The sequence below is a fragment of the Mastacembelus armatus genome, chromosome 13, assembly GCF_900324485.2.
Source record: "Mastacembelus armatus chromosome 13, fMasArm1.2, whole genome shotgun sequence".
NCBI classification, from domain to species: domain Eukaryota; kingdom Metazoa; phylum Chordata; class Actinopteri; order Synbranchiformes; family Mastacembelidae; genus Mastacembelus; species Mastacembelus armatus.
In genome coordinates, this window is record NC_046645.1 from 9,138,968 (window position 1) to 9,160,897 (window position 21,930).

The following is a 21,930-nucleotide window of genomic DNA, read 5'->3' on the forward strand; positions in this document are numbered from 1 at the left end:
TATAAGTTTGTTTTGAATAAAATGGTCCTTCAGACAATTGATTCACTATGAAATGAAAGTGTAGAGAACAACATAAACACCAAATGAACAGAGGTCACCCAGTCCCTCTTCATTAAATCCAGTGCAAAGGTCTATGTGAAAGTTTAACATATGCCACCTTGACACATAGTTTACAGTATGCAGTCAATGTCTCAATGCCTTTTCTCTTGCCTTCTGCTCCATCAGAACACAACGCAGAATATCTTCACCGAGGCCTCACTCACATTTTTTAAAGTCTTTGCTGAATTTGATCACAAAAGAAGATCCCTGCAAAACAAGAGCTGGAATTAGGCAGAAAGACACAGCAAGCCCTTAAGGAGCAAAGCTGAAACTAAAGCTAGTATGAAACAACAACTCATTGATGCAGCGCTGTGCCTAGATCAGCACAAACCACCCTTTATCATCCACCTCAGTGTTGATATAAAACAGCGGAAGCTGCCATAGAGCCGTGAGTGAGAACTGACTTTTAGTCAAACTTTACTGAGTCTAGTGCCAGATTCATTTAATTTCTGCGGAAAAGTTAAATATAAAATGACAGAAAAGAGGTTACAATTTCAATCCACGAGCTGACAATGTTGTATCCTGTCACTGTGAGGAAAAAACAAAACAAAACAAAAAACACAGTGTTTAAGAGGGAAACAAACAAGCAACAATTTCATCACTTTGTTTTCAACATTTCATGTCTTGAAATTACTTGATAAATGAAAAAATATGCCCTTAACGTTAATATTAAGTGAATATGTGGGGTTTCTTTCTTTCCCTTATTTTACTCTTTATAGTATCTTGATCTTCTACACAACCAAGAGCTACACACTTGTCAAGAATTTCTCACGCTGAACCAATTTATCTTGAGCCTCCGTTTCCTTTTGTGAGAAAATTGATATGAACTCCTTGGTGTTAACTTAAAAGGCGAATCCAAAGTGATGACAGTGCTGCGCATTCCTAAAGGTCTGGCTTTTGTAGATAGACTTCAGTATAGAGAAGAGTTGCCGTGGAGACGCCAGAGAGAGGCAGAGACAAAGAGCACTCATGACACTAACACTATACACTAAAGCACAACCAAAGAGTCAGTTACTTTTACTTACACAGATACCACTGCACTCACTCACTGCAGAGCTTACTTCTTCTTCCCGCCTAATGACATATTTTCAGTTTTTTTCTTCTGTGCCTCATTGAACAAAAGACACACCTTTATGTTAGCAAGTTTAATTTACGTGTGTGACCCCACCCAACATACTGCATAACTGATATATGGTATAAAGCTTAAGTGTGTGTGTCAAGTAAGCAGATTTGCTTACTCGTTTACTATTTGCTCATATTACTGCCATAGTCCTAACCCCTTGCATGCAGATATCCCTAGACCTAATTTGGTATGTCCACAGATGTTACATTTTTTACACCATACAGAAATGTCACTTTGCCTGTGCTCACTGCATGTGTGTGCACGCTCAAACTAGTCTTACTTCCAGCTTTGTTCATCACAAGGCAGAGGTCACAATATAAAATGTTCACTCTGTGACTGCTCACACACAAAAACTACCATAAAAACAATAATATTCTGATATTGTGATCTTTTCACTGTAACCAATAAGCAAAAAATTCTGTTCAAAACCTTTTCCCTGCCCTATTTAGGGCCATAGAGCATTACATTTTCAAATTTAAAAGAAAAAGTTTGATGCTTTTAACCTTCATGCACTGTTGGGGATGTTTTCATCCACCAAGGGTCATAACTTTCACTGTATTTCAGCAAATGGAATGATTTTTGGTGACAAACCTTACTTTGACATACATTTTGGAAATATGATTTAAAAATTTTCCATAGGTCAATAATACACTGTGGGCAAAACATCCACTAAAATAAACTTCTGTAAAAGTATATCAGATAAACTTTTTTTTTTCAACTTTTTTTGCTTAAATCTGTTAATCAACTTCAGTTGTGATCAAAACTACTAAATGTTTTTTTAAATGCTAGTTTCATAAGTGAAATCATGGATTTGGGGAATAAAACACACAAAATTACTTATTTTCAATATAAAAAGTGCTTGTGGACTGGATTTTTTTTTTACCTCCTATCACAGTCTTGAATATGTCAAAGATTAGTCACAACACTGATTTTTAAGAATTGTTCAGTTTTTGTGCAGGATGAGATTTAAGTGACTGACTGACTGACTAATTTACTGTTTGTGGATGTTTTTGCCCCATTGACTGCCATTATAACAAATTTTTTTGACTGCACAGCCATGACACTATATAATCATGTATTCTTAATGGTTTCCCCTGTTGGGAAGAGATAAAATTTGTGATTTTTGCCATTGACAACCAAGTGGCTCCATTAACCCTTTACATAGGCCTGTGCATAGAAAGTTTCTGTTAACAGTGCACAAGGGTTAAAAATAGCTTTATATATACATTCAGATCATTTGTAAAAATGCCAGTTTGCAATTTTACAGGGGGTATGTGCAGGACTATTGGCTGTTTGTTGTCTCAAAGGTCTAAGGATTGAGGTATAACATGCTATACAGATTGTGCAGCCCTTTGAGCTAAATTAGTGATTTGTGATGTCATACTAGATAATCAAAATTGAATTCACTTGACTTGCCTGACAGCTGGAGAGAGCCAAGAAAAAGTCTGGTGCAAAATCCCCAGTAAAACAGCAATTTCTCATTTTTACACATCAGTTTTTGTAAAGATTAAACAATTGAGAAATAAAATTGGTAATTAGTAAGCTTTATAAGTGCTGGAAGGAAGAATTTGTGAGATTTTAATACTCTTAAACAGATTAAAATCAGCTGGTTTGCCCTGTTCCCAGTCATCCTGGTAAGTTAAGCTAACCAGCTGCTGGCTGTAGCTTGAGTTTTAGCTTCAAAGCTTAACACATGTACTGAGAGAGAGAGAGCGAGAGAGAGAGAGATAGCGAGAGAGAGAGAGAAATAGACAGAACAGGTTCTACCTCTGTCATGGCATCATCAATCTGTTTCAACTCCTCATAGTGGTCACGTGAATCTCGCAAAGGTTGAACCATGATTTCTTCAATCTGAGGGAAAAGCTGTTGGAAAACACAGCAACATGAACACTGTTAATAAAATAGAGTGGCTTTGTATAGGCACACATTCACTAAGACTCAGGTCTACCTTCATGACAGTCTCGAACATTGGGATGAGGACGAACTTGATGAATCCAATTTGAGCTGTGGGTTTGGTGACCTTGTCTCTGTCCATGAAGGGAGCCACTGGGAGACCCTCAGACTTCTCTCTGTCACTCTGAAAATCACATAAGTGTAGACATTGTCATTTGAGCCAATACACTAGGTTGTTTCTTCATGTTGACATAGATTTTGTGGTAAAAATGGACGCTTTTATTGTGGTCACCTGCATGAAGTACTCCTCCAGAAGACAGTCCACCCACGGCTCAGCTACCTCAGTCGGCCTCACTTCGTTGGAAATATCACAGCACTTGATCAAAACCATCTTAAGCTGAAAACACAAAAATACACATGTACAAACACACAACACACCCACAAACTGAGCACAAAGAAGCCTATTCATTATTACAGTAACATACACAGGTCTATCTCAGAACATCTACTGTATGTCTGTGACCACTTTCCTAATTACACTAACACAATCCATTTGGCTTCTAATGTTACAGTCCTTAATGGATGAAGGCCTGTACTTGTATGTACAGTACAATGAACAGCTGATGCCAGGTGAAGATGCTATGTGATCTAATAGGAAGTAATGTATACATACACATGTCACATGCTCTTCGTTGGTGAAGTCAAAGTTGTCAACTTTTTGCTTAAAGGAGTCCAGTATTTCCCCATGTCTGGCCATATCGGTTGCCAGAATGAGGGTGATAATTGCCTGAAAATATAAAACATAAAAAAGACATAAAATCAAAAAACATTTTAAATGAATATTTACATATGTTACAAGAGTTTGTAGAATTAAGATACGACTCAACATGTTTTTTCCTAAACAGATCCTTTAAGTGCTAACTGCTTACTGATAAGTGCACATTTTACCTGTCTGATCTGTTTGAATGCATCAGGATCTACATTTGCAAAGATATTGCACTCAGGAAGAGAAAGGATCTGGAAGGCCACAGCACAGTGATGGTTCTCCAGTGGCGATATATCATTGTAGCGCACTGCCAGCTCTGTGCGGGCATTGATTTGGTACCTGACAGATGGATGACAGATTATGGATGAGTATTATGGACAGTATTTTCTTGTGAAGTTTCCCTGAAAAGAGAGTTCCTCAGCTGCCCCAAAACTCCAACTAAAAATAACATGATAATCGGAATCGGTGTGTTTTCATACCAGACCTCTCTCCATGCTGAACTAGTTTCACAGTTCATTGACAAAAGCACTGTGCAGAAGATGTGAAAACATAGTGGGGGGTCAATGGGCATCTGCACTGCTCTATCTGTCAACAGCGCTACAGACAGAAAAGTGAGTCTTACGTGTTGTTGTAACCAGGGTGGTCCAAGTCATGGCACACTGCAGCTGTCATTAAAATGCCCATATCTGTGAGCGTCAGCTTCTCCTGGACAACCATGTAAAAGAAGGTTGTTATTAAAAATCTCCAGCCTGGAAATTCATTGGTTTGCATTTGAAAAATTTGCAAGAAGCAGTGTTTAGTGGTTTAAAAATCTGACATTTACTCTGCAAAAACAGTTCAACTGAACAATTTCCTTGGCATACATGAAAATACATCATACAGATAAATGTGCACTTTACTTGTAGGTTGCAGAGGTGAATCATTCCATACATCATCTGGCTAACGCAGAAGCAGTGACGAAAGTTGTGAAAAGGGTTGTTCCGGTAGTTCTCCTGAATTGCCAACTATGAGACAGAGAATTGTTCATTCACTGCCCTGGCTGAAGATCAAAATGGTTTGCAACCTTTACCCTTCTATAATAATTTTGTAAACTGTATCAGAACACTAACATACCTCTTAGCAACTATTAAGCTTGTTTGAAAACTGGACCATATGCATGGGAATATGCAGTATATTTACATGCTCAGTTAACCGTTATTGCTCTAACTTTACCAGCCAGCGCTTGAGTGTGATAGGGTTCATGTTAAACTCCTTAACCAGTCCCAAGTCGTGGTACATGTACTCCAGACAGCTCAGCATCTGCAGCAACAAGGAAAGAGAAAAGAAAGTCAGACATCAGTCACCTGGACAACATGGGATAGAAATGGCTAATGGAGTTGAGAGGTGATAGCAACAAACCTCATTGTGTTCCCAGTGCCAGACATCAAATGTTGGCTTCTTCAGAGCCTCAATAGTCTCCTGAGACAGTGTGTACTGTACATACCACATAAATTAAGTCATCCAGACATAAATGACACACACACACACCACAAAAAGTAAAACCATTAGATATTCAGAAGTTAGCTTTATTAAATGCTGCCATCACAGTGGGCATACTCTACCTTCGGGTAGCTGGGGACATCTCGTCTAGGAGTGACCTTTTTCCCATCATCTGAGAAGTTGTATTTGCACGGACAATTTACTCTAAGGTTAGAAGGGACAAATTTCAAGAAACATTTTTTTGATTTTGATATTGTTTGAAATTTAGTTTCTATCAATGTATTTAAAAAAAGCAGAGGCCTTATTTCACCTGCCACCACCTCTAGAAGCCATCTCATCTCGTAGCTTCTTCAGATCATTTTTACACTTCTCAATCTCCACCACTTTCAAGCCCTCCACTAAAACAAGATGGCTAATATTAGGAATGTTTGCACAGGAATTATTTCATTTTGCATTGATATCACAGGTTGAAGAGTATCAAAATAGCATTTAAATTAGGATATGCTGTGTAAGATATATCACACACATTCAACTCTCTTTTCTAGCATGGCTAGCCTGTTGGTGACCTCAGTCTTCAATTCGTTGATTCGAAAGGCTCTGTGAGAGAAAAGCAAATTAGACAGAGTGGTACATGCTTCTCAGGATCACTTGTCACAATAAGTAATAAAAGTGGAATTAATCCTCGAAAAGCAGAGGACAAAGATGTAAGAATTTGTTGTCTGATTTGCTTCTTTGGGGTGTATTACTGAAACATAGGTGGTAGGTATGTTGGTGCAGTATCTGTTAGGACTGGGGAGGTGCAGGCTTCAGCCATAAAATAACATAAACAACTGACAAGTTACCTGCTGAACTGCTCAGCCACCTGGGACAGTACATTCTGAAACATGTCCTCCTTCTCTGCAGAGATAAAATACAATCCTGAAACCATTGTGAACAGCAATCACATTATTAATTTTTATATTTTCACCTCATTATTCTCATTAGAGGTGTAGTAACATAAATTCAACATAAATTCATGTGTCTGTGGCGCTACATGGAATAAAGGAAAACAAAGCTTTTGTTGGCACTTTACCTCCAAGTTGACCAGTTGACAGAGGCACAACTTTGTATAAAGAACTGTGAGGAAAACAGATGTGAAAGTTGTATTGTAAATTCTTTTGAATTTACAAAACTTTACTGTATTTACAGTTGACTGAATAATCCCACATCAAGGTTAATTTAGTAGCTGTTGTGTAGATATGGTCAAAAGCTCCAGAACAGCCACTAATTAGACACAGTGCTGAGAATTGTGTCAGCTACTTTTTTAGATTAAAAGGTCAACAATGAAGAAAGTTTTCAAAAAACTACTGTAACACTGGGCAGACATTTTTAAAACAATGACTGACAAATATATAATTATGCATACAATTAGAATAGAAATGCAATATTATATTGTTGGTATGTTACTTTGGAGAGTTGGTGGGCATGGTGGGATCTATAGAGACCAAAGCACCTTCTGGGTCCACCATCATGATGGCAGTGTTCCTGCAGTGAGACAATAAGTAGAAAAGTTAAAGTATGCAAAGGGAAATGTTTGTATAATACTGGCAGCCTACATGTGTGAAGCCACTCAACATGTTTTTGTATTTCTAGTATGGCTTAATATAAAAATCTTGCTGTGTTGTATAATTTCTTTGTGCAGCTTTATAAAATAGTTCTAAATTTTTATTGAGCAAACAAATGTACGAGCAAGGAAACAAAACAACAAACCTGGGAATGTTAGATGAGGAACACAGAAGCTCTTTAATGTCACATGGACTGCAGTGTCGACTGAACACCACCTGTAAGACAGACATAGCTTTTTTATTGATGTATTAAAATTCAGAAATTATAGCAGAATTATACTAATTTACAATGAATTGCCAAATTATAGCGGTATGGTGTTATTTATGATCAGTTCACATCTTTATGAAAAAAAAAAAAAAAACCTCTTCTTTGGTCCACAAATCCAAGAAGGTGCAATATGACTACATTTGGATGGCTTTCAAAAGCTCACCTGCACACAAAGAGCTGCTGTGCTTTTGATATAAGGCCTTAGTGTTCCATTAGGGTCATCATATTTCATGTGTTTTGTGTTGTGAGAATATAAAGATATTTTTTTTATGGCTGTGAATAAGATAAAGGCAGAAAGGCTGGTGAGGGAACAATGTGAATGAAAAGAAAAGAATAGCTGGACGTGAAAGTTCATGGAGCTCATGATGATAGTAACATTATCCACACATGTCATGTGAAAACAAATCAGCCCAGTTTACAATACTCAGTACACTGCATAAAGTGTGCAAATCTGTCTATGGAGGGTTGATGGCAAAGAGTGGGTGCCGCAGGCAAAAACTGTGATCTTGCATCTTCAAGCGAGCAGGTGTAGCAGACAAACATTCAGCCTCAGGCCGTGGGCTCGGGGCTCTTGAGCAGACATGTGTCATCACCAGCTCTCTACTTGAAGCACTCTACATCAGCAGATCGGTGAGTGTTTCATTCATCTGTGTCTCAGGAAGCTTGGAATGCTGAAACACCAAACTCAAATCTGAAACCCATTGCCAAGACTGTTTAAATCATCAGTGTGCCATTGCTCTTTTGTTATGATTTGAAAGCTGAAATAAATCAGCTTTATCTTGCATTCCACATGTTTTTAATTTCTCTATCACCACTGATTATTCCAGTGGAAAGCAGCCTAGTTTCTGCTTCTGAAAAGTAACAGAACAAAATCCATATTATGCTCACACACTCTAGAAATGTAAGGCAGCGATAATGAATGCAGGTGTTTGACTCTGTCAGTAACACCTGTCAGGCAAGTTACAATTCACCTCCATCTAATATTAGCTCCTCCTCAGGTGAGTGTAATCCACTGGGAATATCTCCTATGAGTAAGGAAGGTGAATTAAAGTGGAACTATTTAATTTCCCTAGGTAAAGTATAATTAAACACCATATCAAGTCCTGATTAACGTCTTAATATAGCGAAAACAATTGAAATTTACATTTTTTCCCAGTACACGACCCATGTAGCATTAATTTCAACAGTTTTGTGTGCAAAGCCAGTTCTAATTAATATAACATATAAGTAATATAAAAATCAGACCGTACATCTATTTGTATATTGTTACAGAAACTAGAAAATGTATTTATAATCCCATCACTGAAATGTTAAACGTATATTTAATTAATCCAAACTGTCAATGCTTCATATGGTTTGATATTGCTGTGATATGATATTGACATTCTTATTAGTTAGGCTTTTTGGCCAAAGTTGCCCATTTCACACATCTCATGTTACAACTCTAATAAAATATAGTGATCACACATCATTTTAACAACATAAACAATAAAAAAAGATCCAAGAATAAAACATTACCACTGAAATGGGACCTACCTTTTGCACCTTCCCATCCACATCAAGGTAAATGGTTTTGGGGGCATAGGAGGAGGAGCTGGAGCCCATGTTGACCTCCCTCTCCTCTCTTAAACACAAGCAAAGATTCTGGATACCCTGAAGAGCTGGCAACCAAGGTCTTTTTTGTGAGGATCCTGTAGGAAACACACATTCAGTACATTCAAGCAGAGACATAAGAGTCTAATGCTTAAAAAATATGTAATGATAAGAAAACAGCAGCAACTAAAGCAACATGAAATTACATAATTATGCTTTTACTATTACAAATCTTTAACTGTAAAGAAAAAACAAAAAATAGAGGAATAGAAACGCAAAACACGGAAATCCACAAAACACTATGACTTAACTGTCCATTTACATCTATTATTTTCCATAATTTACAGCTACTTTACACCAACAATCAACCAGTAAAAAGGACATCCTGGTTTTAGAAACCACAGTCAAATAAATCTGTGAAAAGAAACAGCACATCTGGAAAACTCACAGTGTCAATGATGCGAAGATGTGGAGACAAGAAGTAATGTCCCAGGTGCTGAGGATGCAGCTGATTCACATGTAGAAACGCTCAGACACAAACACACAGACGCAAAGGGAAAGCTGTGGGCAAGAGAGGGAGTCTGAGAGTGATGGAGAAGGATGTGTGAGGGAGCCAGGGGGGCATGAAGTACTATGAATATAACTGCCACTCTTATCGGTTGCCATGGAACTGTTACTATGGAGAAACAAAATACAACATCAATGTCTTAAGTGGTGCAGGGCTTTTACACAGACCTATTGTTAACATGGGCTGATTTACAATAAATCAGAGACAAAAAAAAACATCATATCAAAATATCAAATATTAAAGATAACAAGTTTACTACAGTTTCCTATGTGTTTGTTTTCTATGTACATGTGTTTCACCCTCCCTGGTCCACTCACTGACTCCACTGTGGAGGAAAGCTCTAGCAGATGGTTTGGTCAGATGAGCAGAGCACTTGAAAAGATTTCAGAGTGCATTTTATTTTTAAGCATTCATTCATGATTAAGCAAGTGGACAATTGATGAACAAAAAAAAAAATATAATAAAATATTGTTAAGTACTTAGATTATAGTTGTATTTCATTTCAGGTCAATTCTATGTATATTCATGATTTCTTTCTCTGGACTTTCAAAAATCTTTTAGGGACAAAGAGGGAAACCTCAGAAACTGCAACAAAGAATGGATTTTTTCAAAAACACCACCGCAGTGGTAGAAGTACTCAGGTTTTTCCCTTGAATAAAAATACTAATATATTAATGGAAAATTGCTCCATTATTATTAAAATTCCAGCAGCATTCTGCAAAAGCACACAACTAAAATCAGCAAAATACTATAAAAAGAACAATTCTGCAATTCATAAATTTTAGCTGTAAAATAAATAGCTGAGTAACGTACAATATCTGCCACTATAATGTAGTGGAGTAGTACAAGTATAGTGAAATATATAGGGTAAAATGGAAATACAAACATTGTAGTAAAGTACTGAAGAAAATGTACACACATGCAATATGCATGTTCATAGCGAACAAAAGAGGAACTATAATATGGTAAAAAATAAAAATATTAAAGAAAAAGAAAATATAATAATTTCATATTATAAATTAAAGGATATAAGAATTTAGGACAAAATGTAACAGGGTTTTGAACAAAGGCTGTGAATCAGGCAGGACATAAAATATCAACCTGCTGCCATTAAGAGCTGGTACGACACTGGCCACACAACGTCCTCTCTTTTTCGTAAGTACATTGACCTAAATTGAGCCCAGAGCCAGTACTCTACAAGGCAATTACTTGTTATGGACTAAAGACAGGTCCTGGCCTACGCACAATGCAGACTACTCTATTGGGAATTGCACATCAACAGGCTGGTGTGAACAAAGGCATTAGAGAGAAGACTTGACCAGGCAGAAGGAGGAGGTAATTAATTAGAGATGGAGAGCATCATACATCATCTTTATTCACACCTATTTGCAGATACACATACACACATCCTGTATGCACACAGATGTGATGCTGTTCCCCTGAGTCTAATTAGTGCCTGGGCTTCCAAGCGCCTCTGCCACACTGGAAGAGAGGTGGAACATGGTTGAACAGATTGTATGACTAATGTACAAAACATGAGTTAAAAATGGATTAACAGCAATTTCCAAGCTCAATATTGGGGGGAACTTTTTTTCAATCTTAGGACATTTCATTTTCCAACTTGGCTGCCTGTGTTTTGTGTGCCCATGATGCTGTATGTGTATTCATGAATCTGTGTGACAAGGACAAAAACGTTTTTTCAAATAGAACAAAGCCCAGATCAAAACAGGCGGATCTGATTTGCTTATGTAACCACACAACTAATCACACCTTTATGATGGAAGATATATTTCAGGATAAAAGCAATAAATAAAATCATGCAGATTTTCATGACAAAAGATGTCCAGCTGGACCTCTGAAGGGAATGCATTATCCTGATAATAGATACCAGACCACTTTGACTGTGTGTATGTGTTTGCGTACATTAGTGCAGTGTTTCACAAGCTTGTAGCTAACACATACAGTTCAGACTAGTGTCAATTTTCAGCAATTTTTAAATGCAGTCTTAGCTCTGAGGTCAAAAGCCCATGTTCATTTAAGTCATATTTGGTTAAAACTCTGGGCAAAAACACTGAAGTGTAATTTTAGTTAGGGAGAACACTTCTAGTTGTAGGAATCATATTACAAGTTATATCATATAACTCACTGACTGAAGATAGCACATTCAAATGCTTTTTATCTATGTTTTTATTTTATTGAGCTACACACACACACACACACACACACATATATATATATATATGTATATATATATATATATATATATATATATAGGGCAGCACAGTGGTGGTTAGCACTGTTGACTCACAGCATTAAGGTACCTGATTCGAAACCCAGCAGGGGCCATTCTGTCTCAGAGTTTGCATGTTCTCCCTGTGCTTGTGTGGGTTTTCTCCAGTTAATCTGGTTTTCTCCCACAGTACAAAAACATGTATGTCAGGTTGATTGGTGACTCTAAATTGTCCATAGGAGTGAGTGTGAGTGTGTGAGGTTGTTTGTCTCTATGTGGCCCTGTGATGGACTGGTGACCTGTCCAGGGTGTACCCCTGCCTTTCACCCAAAGAGAGCGGGGGTAGGCTCCAGCAGATCCCTGTGAGCCTAAATAGGAATAAGCGGGTATAGATAATGGATGGACTGATGGAAAACCCAACTAAAAACAACAGGACTCCAACAACTGTAGTGCTTGAACCCCTCATGAAGATAAGCCACAAAAAGCATGATGAAGAATGCAACCTTGCAGAATAGCATAGTCTGATATTATTTTAAGCATAAATACAGACATGAAAGAGAATAACAATGAATGGTGCAACAACATAAGCATATCCAATGCAATAAAACTTAACTCTTTTTAAAGTGCTATGATCTCAACCTCCTCTTTGAAAACATTAACCCTAAATATAGAGAAAAGGAAAACTAAAGACTAAAGAAACACTTACAGCATTAAGGTGTCAGGATAGTTTTGACTTTATTAAATTGTTTGATTAATTGTTTAAGCCTAGTACTAAAGTGTTAAAGAAAATATCTCCAATCTCTTTGCACAGAATACAAGCTAAGTACTATACAGCTGTCTACTGTCCACTAGCCTTCAGCCAATCCCAAATCCAATCTTCTGGACGTTCTGCATTGTAACACCCAGTAGATGGTGCAAACACACTACATTTATCTGGCATAGACTCATTTAAAGCCAATGGAGTTGCATGTTTATCACAACAAATAAGCAAAGCTTTAGCCTAGTTAGCTAATGCTAACTCTAACGTTAACTGACTTTTCAGCTAGACTAAAACCATAACTGCACAAAATGCAAAAAAATTCTGTTGTTGTGAGATACTAGTACCTAATCTCACACCTAGTTAGTTATGTCTTTATCTGGTTAGTTAGTAGTTGGCTTTGAAAGTAAGTTGTTAGGTTAACTTTACCACCGTTTCTGTGTGGTGTACCTTGGGTTTCTCCCTAAGGTGTGTCTTCTTCCTGTCTTTAGCCTCATGATCAGTTTTATCTCTCTGTGCCATTGTGTTTAAAGTGGGACCCGTGCAAACCCTACCAAGTCCTATAATTCCCGACATGTCTTTGTCCTGCCACCATACTGTTGGCCCAGGTGCCGTAGCTAACGTTAGCGCGGTCCAGCCGTCACCAGGGAGACGGTTAAGGCGCGCAGGAAGATGCACGTGCAGCGCAGCCGTCCAATCACAGAAAATCTGCGCAGCGTAAACACGGCACGTGGCCTCTGTTCCTTACCAACAAAAATAAATAGAGATTATTAGTAAGATTCCTGAAAATAGGTCTGATCTCAGTTTGTTATTTTCCCTCATATCTCGATAGTAGTTTTTTCCTGAAAGATGTTAGGAATGAAGCAGTGAAAAAAATGCAAGTCTGTTTATGAGAAGCTGTACATTATGGGCTGTTTAAAGTTAAGATGGGCTTTATGAATATTAACTATTTGACTTCACATAATGGTTTCCTCTTGACGTTGATTAGTTCATATTTGCTATATGTATTATTATTTAATGGCTTTGAACACTCACTGACCTTCTAATGTCAAGTAATGGTGACCGGGAGGCACTTTGATTAACATCCAAAGCATAAACCCCGGGTGCGCTGAAATATAGTATTTAAACAAATGTGTGGGTGACACCTAGTGGACTGAAAAAAAATTGCATTCAGATACAAGAAAAGTAGATCACATTCAGCTCCCTCACACACACAAAAAAATACATAAAATAAATAAATAAATAAAATTTATATATATATATATATATACTTTGAAAAGCAAATCTGGTAAAGCTTTTAAAAAATAGCAGTGTTCATGTGAGTTGTGTCACAAAACAGATGACAAATTACAAACTATTAAAATTGTTTTTATTACCTTAGGTTATACAATGACCTAATGTAGAATAAGAATATAGTTTGTGATTTAATTATTTAAAAGAGAAAAAAACAAAAACAACAAACAAATACTATTAATTTACATACATGTATTTACAAGTACTTATCAAAAGTTCCCAGTATGATTCATAATCTAACAAGGAGCAAAATATGAACCCGAGCCTGAAGGTCTGTACTGTCTCAGCACCAAATATATATAACATATTAACATATTACCTGCTGGTGGACAGGATATCATTTTCATATTACAGGATATCATAAAAAGACTACAGAAATAACAATAAAGTCATAAAGAAATAGATGATAAATAATGGAACTGAAAATGTTAGCAGAATGTGAACCAAACTCTTATCCTAGTGCATCATGTTCATAGTTCTTGTGGCAAGATGCAACAGCAGGCCAACAAACTATATATGTGCTTTATATATAATAGAATGACACAGCCATCCAAACAGTTATCACTGCTGTGACTGACAGTGGGTCTGATCACTGGGATCTGGACACTCTGCCTCTACAGGCAAGTGACTGGTTGGGATGCCTACTGCAGGACGGACCTTTCTTATTGGACTGAAACTGCGTGGAGATGAACTGGGTGAGTGAGCTGGTGAGTGGACAGGGCGTAGCGGAGGGCCTGGAGGGACCTGTGGGAGAGTTTGTGCCAGTGGAGAGGGGCTGCGGGGGTACCTGCGTGGGGCGGACCAGATGGGCCGCTCAGTTCTGTTGGAGGAGGGAGGAAGCACTGGAGCGTAGGTGGCTGGGATACTCATTTCTGATTGGCTGACAGCATTGCCAGAACATTCTTCGAGACGCTCCAAAGTCTCCTGGAACAAGATTTAAGATGTGTGAGAATCGTTGTCAGCTGTGGTGTTTTCTCATTTTAATGAAGCCATAATTTCTACCAAATATTAGCTGCTAATTTTGCTCTGTCCCTGTCAACCTTTTTGGTGTACACTGAAACATCTCTGATTTTATCTCTGCAACCAAAAGGCCCATATTTGTTAGTTTTAGTGAAATTTCTTTAAAAAGGAACTTTATTTGGATTTGAATTATGTCTAGTAGACATTATTGTACCCTTCATGTACTGTGATCATGTATGTAGTGACATCCTCAGGTCGCATTTCCAATTTCTGCATTACTTTTAGTTTTTATGCTTCATGCTTAGGCAAGTTTTAGCATGCCAACATGCCAAATGAAGTTGGTGAGCATGATATGAATGAGACTTGACAAAGATCAGTCTGTTAGTATCATTTTATGTTAACATTTAGCACAAACAACTACTGTGCTTAATCACAACATCACAGAGCCTCTTAATGTTTTTCATTGTTGGGAAATGGAACTTTTGGGGGAAAAAAAATACATCACTTACATCTTCACTGAGAACATAAAGAGGCATAGGACTCCTTCGACCAAGTGTGGTTGGTTTGGGTACAACATCAACTGCAAATAAATATACTTGTTTTAACCCTGGTTGACATCAGGCTGACAAGTTAAATGCATTTGCATAACAAGAGTGTTGCGTATGCTTTAATACATTTCATTAACTTTTGAGATATGTGACACACTGTAAGTGCACATTGAACATATTTTAAGAATAGAGTCTATGAAGCAAAACTGTTGCGCACCATCATGGCCATTTTCACTCTGCTCTACATAGGCAGGAGCTCTCTGTGGGACAGGTCGATGCTTCTTTCTACAACAAGAAAAAAATATATATATATACCCAGCTCAAAATAAATCCATACATTGCTCCAAAACTGTGGTCACTGTTTTCACCAATCTTCCACTAAATATTATACAGAGTAGCAGAGCTTGGTGATATTGTTGATCTACTTGAGATTCTACTCACACCCTCAAGTGCAATATCAAAGCTGACGAGAGAGGGAGGGAGAGAGGGAGAGAGGGTAAGAAAGAGAAGAAGGAGTAGTTCGTACTTGGAAGGTTTCCAACAGGCACACACTGTCACCAGGGTGATTAGGAGGAATATGCCCCCGGTGGACAGGATGATGTATAGCGAGCTCCGTCCTGAACCAGAGTGATACGGGGACATAGATGAGAATACGAAAGAAAGAAAGAAAGAAAGAAAGAAAGAAAGAAAGAAAGAAAGAAAGAAAGAAAGCTTTGTGTCATTAAATGCAGGCCAAAGAAGTTTCCATCTCCCTGAACCACCTAATTATACCTTTGCTCCAAGACTTGACATGATTTACAAATATTTTGCAGGCAGGGCTCGAGTCAACCTTTTCTTCTTTTTGTCTTTGACAGTGTAATAGTAATGTTTGAAGCATTAGTTGAAGTTGTGTCTGTGAGGCAAAAACCTTGTTATTTTGGAATACCCTTTTTTCTTTCAGACAATAAGCTTTTATAAGTTTTGTGCAACACAAACCTTTTGAGTGTAGGGGCATGAATAAGGTGCAGAGAAGTAGCACTTTAGGGTAGTCACTCTGAGGGTTTGTGCAGAGGGAACAGAGCGCAGTGTGGGTGCCTGTAGCTGTCCCTTCATGCAGCACATCACAGTACAGCAATAATGAAGTCGGGATGACTGAGAACCACTGAGGCAAATCATTCTCCCACCTGCCTTCTTTTTGCTCTGCTCCCTCCTCATAAATAACTGTCCATTCATTGGAGTAGACTGCCGCTCCCTCTCTCTCAGCCTGACATGTGGCTCTATACTGGCGCCCAGTAACAACCACTCTGAGCCAACTCTGCTGTGTTCATGGCCTAGATTTTACCTCGCTGTAAACAACATTGTTAGAGAGGCGGGCATGCTTGTGCAAGGGTCAGTATGAGATGATAATTGCTTCTGGTGGCCAGTGAAGTGGATGGTGGTTGAACAATCAGCTAAACTTTACACAACTTTTATAAAATAAAGTCTTAAAATAAATTCTGATTGGTCAGTATTGCTGGAAGAAATAATTAGAACTGGAAACTAATGGCACTTTTACACATGTAGCTTTAAGTTGCTTTACTAGTCTAGTACATTTCTGATGTAATGTCACGTAGTAATGAAAGCATATTACCATCTGATTAAAAAGGATGCATTTCATAAATAGAACTATTCGACAGTATATACAGTTGTTTACAGTGACTTCACCTCAACTGGCCACTACACATTTCTGCATAAACACAAACCCATTAACACTGACATGTTATTTCTACATAGTTATATCTCAGAAACATTTTGCTGATAATTGTTAGAGCAATAATTGTTAGAGCACACTGGGGTATTGCTAATTTTACTTAATTAAAACTTGAATACTTCTACTTCCTGTGATTTTACTATGCCATTATCTCTTCATCCTTAATGTAAACTTGTACTGGTATAACATGCCACCTACTGTAGACAGTGAGCCTGACAGGTATGCTCTTCATGCTGCTGATGGGGTTCTCCACTGTGCAGGTGTAAATGTCATCATCTGACATCAGAACACGTGTGATGGTCAGCACCTTTTGGTCATGTGAAAGCAGCAGGCGTGACTCATTGGTCAGCACCTTGCCTCCCTTCAGCCAACTGTAAATTGGCTTTGTGCCGTTATCGTGGGAACAGTGGAAGTTGAAGTGTTCACTGTACTCCAGGACAGACGAGGCCATCATCTGGATATAAGGTTTGGTCACAGGAACTGAGGATGACAGGGCAAAAGGACAGGATGTGGGGCTCAATGACATGAGAGAGCAGTTAACTTGCAGCTATATAACAGCAGCTGATAAGTGGAATCCCTGTTAGTGCTTTAAAAAGACCAACATAGTGAATTACTTTATATCTCGCTCTGAAAAAGTAAACTTGAGTTGAATTACACAATCTTGGGCAAGATTATCCATTTTTTAAACTAAAATTTTCAGTGTCCTGCTACAGTCATGTATTCTGAAATATGAGAAAACTGAGCTATTGTAAAAGGGGGCGTAATTGTGCATACCATCTACAGTGAGCTCAATGTAGTGCTCTCCGGTGAAGCTGTCATCTGTGATGGAAATCTCCACTTCATATAACCCTTCATCTGACAGCTGCAGGTTGTGAAGCATTAGTGACCCATTCTCAAAAACCAGGATACGGTTGCGGTACTCTGGCCTCAGGTTCCCTATGATTTCTGTTCCTATGGACTGTACAACGGTGATAGGTTTCTCTTTGTCCCTCTTGAGCTGCCACTTAATCACAGGCTTGTCAGAGCTGCTGCTGGAGTAGCTGACTGACAGCAGGGCCTCTTTGCCCACTGTGCCCCTTACCACCTGGGTTTGGCTGGTCACATTCACCCCTGACACCTCACCTTGAAAAAAAAAACAAAACAACAACAACAAAAAAAAAAAAAAACAGGCAAAGTGACATCGGTAAGTAACGGAGGAGCAGACAGAAAAGCATGCAAGGATAGCACGGGGTCATCTGGTGAAAAAGAGATCAGTGGAATGAACTATTTACACATAGTGACACAATATACTATAGACTTGTGGAAAACTACACTAATAGCTGCCTCACTAATTCCTATGATTACTACAAGAACAAACAAATGAAAAATCAGAAGCAAACAGCATGGATACAACAGCCCTGTGCACCACGAGTGGAACAAAATACATTTCTGCAGGAAGATATTATCTTAAGACAAGACAAAGTCTTATTTGTGAGACTTCACATTTTACGTGCAAAACATAATGTGCAATAAACCCCCAAATTACAACATTAAACCAACAATAGGTTGTTTCAATCAAAAGAATTATTGAAAAAACATATATGTTGATGCATCTAAAGTGTTATATTTTTAAAGTAAGTACATTTTATTTTATTAACTAATATTCATAATTGGTTTTTAATAACTACAGCTCAAGTGCAGTCATTTGCTTTTAAAACAGGCTTTTGTTCTTTAAGCCTTTGCCCAAGACGCTTTTTTACTTGGTATCACAGTGAATGCTCAGGAATTCTGTGCAACAGAGATTATCCAGGCTTTTCTACGCACACAAACAAACTCATATGCACACTGCTTGCTTTTACCCAGGCCCATAATGTCTAGTCCTGTCTTGATCACTAATCTGCTTCTCAGGAACCCCCCCCCCCCAAGGATTTCTCATGACCCCTCGTAGTGAACAAGTTACACACTAATTTTGATTTGTGTTCCTCAGTTATGCTCCATCTCCTACAGGGATCCAGGGATAAGGTATTACAGTGTGAGCCACATTTCATCCTTTATAAAAGAGCCCTGTCTTGGAAACCAAACACAACAAAGCTATTATGTTCGCAGTGGAGGTTCCTATAACTCAGCTGTTAGCTGGACACATGGAGGCATCCTACTGTTAAGCCCCAGTGATAGAAAGATCAACCAAGGAGAGAGAGGGCCAAGGGAGAGGGACAGAGCAAGTCAGACTGCACTGTTCACTATTCTTTGCAGGGAAGCAGTTAGCAGGGCATCGCCTCATTACTGTGGCAACCATTTGGTCAGCCTGACAGGGGTTGCCAAGGCAATAAGACAAAGGGCATGATTGTTGGAACTAGTTTCCTCCCGTGAAAAGAGTGAGAGAGGGTTAGAGAGGGAAAGAAAGAGAGACAGAGAGTGAGAAACCCTTTGTCACTGGTGAAGTTGGAGATAGACACAGAATCCAGTGATTTTACCAAAACTAGCCTGGTTGGGTAAACGAAGCCCTTGGAACGGCCACAAAATCAAATATCCAAAATTACCACACAATAACCTGACGTCACTTAAAACTCACTTAAAAACTTCACACACAAAAAGCAGGCCCTGCTCTATTCAAAGGCTCCTCACAAAACTTAATATCACAGCACTTAACCTACACATCCTCTCCTTACAGATCTACAATAGCCACTCCAGGCTCCTTTGAGCTTTTGAAGGGGACCCAATATAGAGCACCACCCATGAACGAATTCATTGTGTCGCCAGCCCATGGAACACAAGCACAAGAAAAACCATTTGCAACTAAGTTAATCTGGATTAACTTTATTTCCAAAAGACCAGAGTGGATTTGAGTTTTGATCTTGTTTTAAAGGAGAAAATCAATCTAAAGATAGTAAAGACAGCACTGTTCATAACATGTTAGTTGAAATAATGACGGTCAAAGTGCTCAGTCAGGTTTCTCTTTGCTTGCTAATAAACTGTCAGAATTTCACAATTTAAGAAAAAACTACACTTGTTTGGCTGTCATCTGAATCATAGCAGTCACCAGGGGATTATTTATCCTCTAATACATGAATAGTCCAACAAATGTTTGGACGTACCTGTGAAGAGAAGGAGGAAGAGGCCAAAGAGTGTTGGTAGTGGAGAAATGTCAGTGAAACTATTGCCTGTAGATGAGGTCTTCCTCTCCAATTTCATCTTGTGTCCTGGGCAGAGTCTTTCTCCCACTTAGTGAGCATGTTTTATCCACCCTGGGCACGTCTCTGCAGCTTAACACTCTCTCCACTGCCTGCCCGCCTGCAGCACCGGCCTCTGCCTGATCACACTGAGCCCCACTCTCCTCACAGCACCCCAGTCACAGCCAACAACAGCCAACTGTGTGTGTTTATGTGTGTTTGTGTAACACAGAGACACAGTGTGGCAGAGCTCCCCTCTTCCACTATTCCCTGCCCTTTCAGAAAGGGGCTTAAAGAAAATAGTGTTTGTTTTTTTCATGTGGATATTTATCTTAAAGTAGAGGTAGATTTTTTTTTTGTTAAGTGCTATCTTTTTCATATTCTAAAATATTAGCAAATTGAATTCAATATTTAGTTAGGTTACTTCGCAAGAATTCCTGCTGGGAACAACTCATGCAGTTCAGCTAAAACAAGAGAACTCTGAAATGTGTGAGTTTGAAAAACAACACTTCCCTCCTCTCTGGCCCACTTTTGTAACAATGTGCAAACTCCTCTCTGGCCTGTAACCTAGCAGTAAACTCATGGTTTATTATGACGCAACCAATCCCACACACAAGCAGATACAGCCTCAAGACATTTTGTTACAGGTGCATGATCCATGGTACTGTATGTCTCGGAAAGTTGCTTCACAATGAAGGTAACAAGGAAAACAAATAAAAAAGAAGTTTTTGTACTTATCTTGTCCACTAGGTGGTGTAGAAGCTGCATGAAGCCAGTGAACTGACAGACTGTTGGAGGGATCAGGAAGCCAGGCTTGAAGAGAACATGCCAACAGTGTTGGCCATGTACTGACATTAAATTGTGGCTTGTACACTCACTACACTTTTGCTCTTTTTGTTTCCTCTGATGTGCATGCGAAAAACAAAAAAAGCAGTGCAACACATGGGTGAAAACGTGAAAACGCAACAGTTTGAACTGAGGAAATTAGTGCTTTACATCTTTCCCCTGGCTGCTAATCTACCACTGTTCTAATTCCTGTAAAACTGTCGGTCCCTTTGTATTATATCAAACATGATGCCATGTGTAAAATCCACAGATGTTATATCAGCTACTTTGCCACTTGGTTTCGAGGGGGAGATCAGGAATTAGTTTGTATGCATTGATGAGTCATTTGCTTTATAAGTCATCTCTCCCACTTTGGTAAAACAGTCTTTTGTTATTAGTTTTTAGAGCATTTTCTTTGACAACAAAGGGAGGTTTTATGCAGAGGAGGCATCGTAGTTAATAGAAAGCTGCAGGACTGTGGGAACAGCTTCTGTTCACCACTACTCTCCCAGGGAGTCAGAGTCCTGTGTACTTGGCCATCAAAGGCAAACCTTTCCCCTCCACCCCTGCCCTTGTTTAAAGCAGTAAATCCGTTTTCTTCTCATCTTCTAACACACTCTAAATCAAGAGGACACTTTCAAGGCAACAGAGTAAGAGCGATGGGACACAGACTGATCCTCTGTGTCCAAGTCACTTCGGTTGTGCTATTTAGTCCACAAGACTGATGTCATCCAGTTCAGAAAAACAGACATCACAAAAGGTACCTACACCTATCTGATTCCTCTCTTTCACAGTGTAACACATGGTGTTTTATTGGCTGTAGTTTATTCAGATACGGCAATAAAGTCTGCTAATTTATATTTTCTCATTACTGCTAAGTTGTGTAACCTAGTGAGCATTAAAAAACTTACTGTATCTCAGATACATGGGGTCACATGCATTAACAGCTGGAAAGCAGATAATTGCGCCCCCTGCTGTTCGTCCTTGCTTATTCGTCTCTAATTATCACCCACGAGAGTACAGAGATTTTTCTTCACTGACAAGCT

The 21,930-nt window shown here is 38.7% G+C and overlaps 2 protein-coding genes across 2 annotated transcripts; both read right to left on the bottom strand.

Moving 5' to 3' along the window:
* Positions 1 to 255: 255 nt before the first annotated feature.
* On the bottom strand, positions 256 to 9,389 carry pde9ac (phosphodiesterase 9ac). The gene is made up of 19 exons (XM_026294638.1): positions 9,274 to 9,389; positions 8,769 to 8,923; positions 7,110 to 7,180; positions 6,807 to 6,884; positions 6,433 to 6,476; positions 6,203 to 6,257; positions 5,887 to 5,957; positions 5,671 to 5,758; positions 5,483 to 5,564; positions 5,280 to 5,354; positions 5,094 to 5,180; positions 4,781 to 4,885; positions 4,504 to 4,586; positions 4,064 to 4,220; positions 3,789 to 3,902; positions 3,408 to 3,512; positions 3,171 to 3,299; positions 2,990 to 3,085; positions 256 to 306 (listed from the first exon to the last, which is right to left on the bottom strand). Exons 2-19 carry the CDS (start codon positions 8,835 to 8,837, stop codon positions 256 to 258), a joined length of 1,560 nt encoding a protein of 519 aa, XP_026150423.1. The 5' UTR covers positions 8,838 to 8,923; positions 9,274 to 9,389.
* A 4,572-nt stretch (positions 9,390 to 13,961) lies between these two features.
* On the bottom strand, positions 13,962 to 20,218 carry hepacama (hepatic and glial cell adhesion molecule a). Its single transcript, XM_026297265.1, has 7 exons — positions 19,985 to 20,218; positions 17,685 to 18,032; positions 17,109 to 17,390; positions 15,708 to 15,798; positions 15,399 to 15,466; positions 15,143 to 15,213; positions 13,962 to 14,597 (listed from the first exon to the last, which is right to left on the bottom strand). Exons 1-7 carry the CDS (start codon positions 20,079 to 20,081, stop codon positions 14,235 to 14,237), a joined length of 1,320 nt encoding a protein of 439 aa, XP_026153050.1. The 5' UTR covers positions 20,082 to 20,218; the 3' UTR covers positions 13,962 to 14,234.
* Positions 20,219 to 21,930: the final 1,712 nt, after the last annotated feature.

Excerpts from the sequence above, each read along its gene's own strand:
- pde9ac (XM_026294638.1), bottom strand. The coding sequence starts at position 8,837 with ATGGGCTCCAGCTCCTCCTCCTATGCCCCCAAAACCATTTACCTTGAT. Across the intron at positions 7,181-8,768 it reads TGGATGGGAAGGTGCAAAAG|GTGGTGTTCAGTCGACACTG; the intron begins GTAGGTCCCATT and ends TCTGTCTTACAG. Across the intron at positions 6,258-6,432 it reads GTCAACTGGTCAACTTGGAG|AGAAGGAGGACATGTTTCAG; the intron begins GTAAAGTGCCAA and ends TTATCTCTGCAG.
- hepacama (XM_026297265.1), bottom strand. The coding sequence starts at position 20,081 with ATGAAATTGGAGAGGAAGACCTCATCTACAGGCAATAGTTTCACTGAC. Across the intron at positions 18,033-19,984 it reads CTTCCTCCTTCTCTTCACAG|GTGAGGTGTCAGGGGTGAAT; the intron begins GTACGTCCAAAC and ends TTTTTTTTCAAG. Across the intron at positions 14,598-15,142 it reads TTTATGTTCTCAGTGAAGAT|GAGACTTTGGAGCGTCTCGA; the intron begins GTAAGTGATGTA and ends ATCTTGTTCCAG.